General features: G+C 35.2%; 1 protein-coding gene across 1 annotated transcript in view; it reads left to right on the plus strand.

Annotated features, from left to right (window-relative positions):
- Positions 1–2,470, plus strand: part of LOC100368346 (uncharacterized) — a 36,664-nt gene extending 34,194 nt beyond the window's left edge. The window contains exons 26-27 of the mRNA XM_078013408.2: positions 1,162–1,331; positions 1,900–2,470. Of these exons, the coding sequence (XP_077869534.2) occupies positions 1,162–1,331; positions 1,900–1,992 (263 nt within the window). The 3' untranslated portion in view covers positions 1,993–2,470. The remainder of the gene's footprint in view (positions 1–1,161; positions 1,332–1,899) is intronic.
- Positions 2,471–6,216: the final 3,746 nt, after the last annotated feature.

Genomic DNA, 6,216 nt, shown 5'->3' on the forward strand with positions numbered 1-6,216 from the left:
CTATCAATTCGGGAATCAGGAATTGGAAATCAACTTTGCTATTAATAAGTACGGTAGTTCTGCTGAGTAACTTGCAGTACGTCAGGTGTAAATACGTTTTGATGTTTGTGAACTAAATTTTGTGAAACTCACTGTTACAAAAATTCTGACCACAATAATTTGTCTTGTAAAATTACAATTGAGTGTTGAAAGCATGATTGTTTTTTGTACATGTGGGACATATGTCATGCATGGACTGTCTGCATGAGCTGTGGAGGTAAAGGCATTGTTAAAACTGTAGGAAGTACCAGTTTAGGTAAACTGACAGTCTTAGTAGCAGTAGCTCCACTCTTTGAACTTTGACAACTGGTCTATGGTGCATGTTTGTTTCTTTCAGTGAATTTGCAAATTTAAAAATTCCTGGCAAATAGCTTGTCTATACTGTCATTGGTTTCAAGGATCACTTCATCCAAGCCATCATCCGTTTTATTAATAATCTGCGAGTTGAGTTTCTTAAGCATTTCAAACTTGTCTATAATTTGTTCCTTCGTTATATGACAAATTCTTCAAATCTATCTTCTGGATCTTCAACATGTATTAACTAATATCTTCAGCTTTCTTGAGTAGCATCATTATCTTATCACAATGAGATACCCATACTTTCTTCAGACTGGCATGTTGAGTTGCTTCTCCTTGTTGACTATGTTGACTAGAAGTGTTGTATATTTTGTTTGTTTGATGACACATATCTGAATATTTTGAGAACAACAACACTATTTCTGACAATAACAAGCCTTCTGTGAATGTTATTGTCACCTGGAAACAACAGTGGCATTTAAACACCGGTCTCAAATGACAAAAATATAACTGTTTTTTTGGATTCCCCCAACTGTCCTTGTATAATTATAGAAAATGGTAGTAGGTTACCATAGTCCTTGGTAATTAATCATAATATTTGTGTTATTTTGAATGGAAATGGCAATTGTAACAAGTAATTGTAAAAATCACTGCAACAAACTGGCATTAATACTATAATGCCTGAATATTATACAAAATTTTGCCCAACACACACACACACACAATGACTCTGACATCAGATCCACATTTTAATGTGATTTATCTTTCCTGTCTCCTTTTTCTTAATGCCTTGTATCGTCTTCCACCATGCTTACTAAATGCTAGCATCACCTCCCACCTCTCCAGCCAAGAAGTTGATGGATGCGGCAGCAAGTTATACTACACATGAGCCAGAGTTGCCTCCCAAAGCCTTGACTGTTGCAGAGAAGAAACGAGCTGGCAAGAGAAGATTGTACAAGACAGATATCTCAGCACCTATGGAGTGCCCTCTAGAGGTGAGACACTCTTTATTTGCAGTCATGTTATGGACTGTCAATACAGATGAGGCTTATAATTAATCTACCAGTACCAGTTTCTTGAAAAAATTGAGTGCTATAATAGTGGCACTCTATTCATTTACCATTGTAGTAATTTTGCATAAAATAAGGAATGCATTTCACTGAGTTTGTTGCGTCACACATCTGGAGCCGAGGGTGGAAGAGTTGACCAGCATGGTCAGAATTTGGCTTTTTCAAAAAGTCAGTTTAATTTTAAGGTGTTTTGTGCATCCAAAAATTGTAGTTGCATGTTACAGGTCAATACTGATTTTATAGATGTTGATGTAATTTTCACTATTCAATTTGTACTTAGGTAAATAATACTAGTGATTTATTTATAATGACAGATGTCTAATCATGCTCTATCTAGTATACAATGTAGACTTACATTTTCCTCCTACTCTCTGCATATACCCTTTCAGCTGTGGTACCTGGCAAAGTTTTGTTGATAATTGGGAAATGTTGAGACTATATATAAAATTTCCTTGTGCATATTGTTTTGACATGCTTTCTATTTACCTTTCAGTCTGAGCAAATTTCTGAGAAAAAAACAGTTGATAGTTCTCATACAATCGTTACAAGAAAACTGCGTTCCCGTTCCCGTGCTGTTAAATATTAGACTGACCAATCCAGTTTCATGTCATATCAATCATTACACATAAATCATGAGAGATTTTCAAGAAATTGAAATATTAATTTATTAGCAACTAGTTTATAGTTTATCTATTCTATTTATAGTGTGATCGTCTGTTCAGTTTTGTTGAATTTAATTTTTGTTTGTTTTGTTTTTTAATTTTTTGAAACTCTAGTATAGCTAAAATAAATCACATAAAGTGATACAAAATGTATTTTATGCTTAAAAATTGAAAACTACATATCACAAATTCAAATAGTTGATTCATCAAATTTTACTGTTTGTAACTCAAGACACTTTATAATTGTACATAATACTTTAAATTGTTGTGGTGTGTGTGTATTTCTTATCTGTCTACTTTATAAAACATCTACCCTTTCTTACATTGTATATACTATATAAAGTGTCTAGTTTTGATAGTTACTGTAATAAAAATTAATAAATAAAATTTTATACAATGACAGTTATCTGATTCCTGTTGTCGTTCAATTCTGTAAACTTAAGGTAGAGATGCAGTTTACCTGACAGGTATTTTAATTAGTTAATTAGGAAAGTAAGATGACCTCCCTTGTCCACAAAACTATATTGTTTCGGAAAGATTATTGAATGAATTTTAAAGTTTTGTTAGTATTTTATTTTTATGGACACTGTAATTTGAAATATGCACAAAAATGTGCTTTTTTGGTCAAAAGTGATTTAAAAAAAATTAGCTTCTAAACCATGCTTCTGTTTCCTGTCAAAATTGGTTTATGGGTACATCTATTTACTATGAAGAAAGCGCCGTCTTGAAAATTGACCACCAGTTGTCAATTTTGTGGGGCAGCAGCTCAAATTTCACTACTTCAAGTTTATGCATAAATTAACACCCAGGCTAGTTGTCTGTACCATTGCTGTAACACTATTCAACCAAAAAACAATGCCCCGACAGCGTTTTGAAGATAAACACATTGTCAATCATTTGTGAAAATTTCAAAACAAAAGGTCATAGCGTCTAGAAGCTATTTTTTGTTAAAGTTCTGGAATGTGCACTAAAAAGAAACTGAGATAATTGCTAATTTGCATAACATTTCACTCTGAAAGAAGTTTGCTAATGCTCATAATTAAAATGGCTGTTAGTTTCAAATATAAATGTATTATCGTTTTGTAAAAAGTTAAATACAGTGCATAATATGGAGATCCCGTCATTTCTTTTTTCCAGCCTTGCTAAATCTTGCTATGCATTCAAAAGAGATAATTTTGCACCTGTTATCTATAAAATAAAATCGATTTTTGAGTATGTTCCACTATTCACAATTCTACAAAATTTCAACAGTCTATAGCCAAGACTTTTGGGATAATAAAAAGCCAAAAAAAAAATTTCACTCCCAAGTGCCCACGAACCTGCATCTCTACCTTAAATGAACACAAATATTGAATATGCAAACATTTTATTCATTAAGCAAAGCCTGAAGAAATTTGTTTTTACTGGCTACCATATCCCTATTAATGTTCAATGAATCAAATTTTGACAGTGCCCTCAATCTCAATATTACTTGTCTGAGCGAATACTGTTGATATATGTACAGCGCCACCTGGTGGTGGTGTTCATAAATGTTTGCATGCCTTGAAAAATGGGTTGTGGCAAAATACCTAGGTGCAGCTAAGCAGTCTGATGTACTATTAGGAGTCGATTATGTACTTGTTAGAATTCAATCCAGTATTTTCCTTTCTGATTAATGCATATGTATACATGTGCGTTTCATTTTTGAATACATGCTAAAAGGTTGCATGGAATTATTGCAAAGTACAGCCTGATGTGTCACAGGAACTGATTCGAGGCCGTACTGCCCCCAGTGCATAGTTATTCTTGTGATAACCTTATTATATATCACAATTTTAGATTAGCACAAAATAACAAAAAATGTTTTGCACTGTGCAAGCAATTGGATATTATTTGTTTTGCATCCTTTGTAAACAAAGGAAAGTGCAAGAAAGTGACGTAGTTTACCCCATATAAAGGCAAATTCAAATTCTATTGTTTTTTGTGATAAACTCTTTAACTAGTTATTTTACTGTCGAATTCAGTGTGTATGACAATATACGGTAAATGTTTCTCTCATAGACCATTTTCCGTTCACTGCGAGAATCCCGCGTTATACGTGAAATCGAACGTAAAAACAGGACAAACAAAGGTCATAGCGTCGTAGTCGCGTCAAACATCGCGTGGGATTCGACAAACGCGAAAGTATTTTGGGGACATTTCCATGCTTAATATAGTGTGCTGTCCACATTTGATGATAGGCAATTTCGATTAAGTAAGGGTATTCGGAAGCATATTCCTCTGTCGAAGATCGGCCGGTCAATGTAAGCTACGAAATAAAGAAATTCTAGTTCAAAATCAAATCGTTCGATTTTTGCGGCAGACGTTCGACGCGCGTCTTTCATGCATCTCGCGAGATCTCGCAATTGTACGGAAAATCACCTATTGGATGGCAGCTAAACTAATTTTGTTAACTGTTCATACAACATTTAAGCAATCCTGACAAAACCTAAAGATGATCTAAAATGCTAAACTTGCTTTCAAACGCATTATCATGGAATTATTTTAAAATATACTTTGGCGTATAAAAAGGTGGCGTCTATTTAGTGGGTCAAAATATTTTTAGTCCCGTTCGGACGAAGTTCGTAAAAAACAGGGACTATTAATTTGGGTTTGTTCCGTATGTACGTACATTAAGAGCTATATCTCGGACACTCATTGACAGATTTCATTCAAACTTTACATGCATTCTCCATCCAGAGACTACGAGTCTTTTATCACTAAGCTAGGTAGTCGCCAGGGAACGTCCCACTAGTCTCTGCCACAAGCTAATTTAAATATTAACAAGTCATTGTCCCCGTTCCGTTCATATTTGAGTGACATATACATTCAAAGCAGCAACAATATGGATTTTGAACTGCATTCAGTAAAACAAAATAGCCACCAGTCAGCCATTTTCAACACAATGCAAAAAAAATTTAAACTAAATTTGCCCACGCATGACATAGATTCAGTTCCGGTATGGTGAAAATGTGCAATTTTTGTGAATTTTTGACCTTAAAAGGACTGGCCCAAATGCACAGGCATATGTATGATATGATGTGTATGTGAAGTTTGAACTTGATCTGTTCTGGCATGTCCGAGATATGGATTGAAAACTAAATTCTTTAAAACAAAATGGCCGCCAGGTGGTCATTTTGAACTTGATCCGAAGAAAAATTAGTATGCATCAAGCTTATATTATGTTTACTATATGCACTAAATCTGAACAAAATCCATCCATGCATGACTGAGATCCGGTTCCGGAATTGTGAAAATACGTGATTTTGATGCATTTTGGGCCTTAAAATGGCCATCATTCAGCTATTGTTAAGCGGATCATGAAACAAATGCACATATCTATTTGTGACATGATGTACCATGTGTGTGTGAAGTTTGAACTTGATCAATCCAGACATGTCTCGGATACGGATCCAGAACTGAATTCTTTAAAACAAAATGGCCACCAGTTGGCCATTTCGAACATGATACGAAAAAAAAAATGACATGCTTCAAGGTCCTATTATGTTTAATGTATGTACCAAATTTGAACAAAATCCGTCCATGCATAACTGAGATCCGGGTCCGGAATGGTGAAAATGTGCAATTTCAATGCATTTTCGGCCTTAAAGCGGCCGCTATTTGGCTATCGTTAATGAGATCATGAAACAAATGCACATACATATTTGTGACATGATGTACCTTGTGTGTGTGAAGTTTGAACTCGATCAATCCAGACATGTCTCAGATACGGATCCAGAACTGAATTCTTTAAAACAAAATGGCCGCCAGTCGGCCATTTCAAGCCCGATCCCCCCCAAAAAATGACGTGCATCAAGGTCCTATTATGTTTAATATATGTACCAAATTTGAACAAAATCCGTCCATGCATAACCGAGATCCGGGTCCGGAATGGTGAAAATGTGCGATTTCGATGCATTTTCAGCCTTAAAATGGCCGCTATTCGGCTATCGTTAATCGGATCATGAAAAAAATGCATGTGCAAATGTCCCATATAATGTGTGATATATGAGTGAAGTTTGAACTTAATCGGTCCATGCATGTTCGAGATACAGGTGATCACGGACGCTCAGACGCACACAGGGCAAAACACAAGTCCTCGTTTTCGAACTACGTCCGAACGGGGACTA

This window comes from Saccoglossus kowalevskii, chromosome 10 (assembly GCF_978046115.1).
Source record: "Saccoglossus kowalevskii chromosome 10, keSacKowa6.1, whole genome shotgun sequence".
NCBI lineage: Eukaryota > Metazoa > Hemichordata > Enteropneusta > Harrimaniidae > Saccoglossus > Saccoglossus kowalevskii.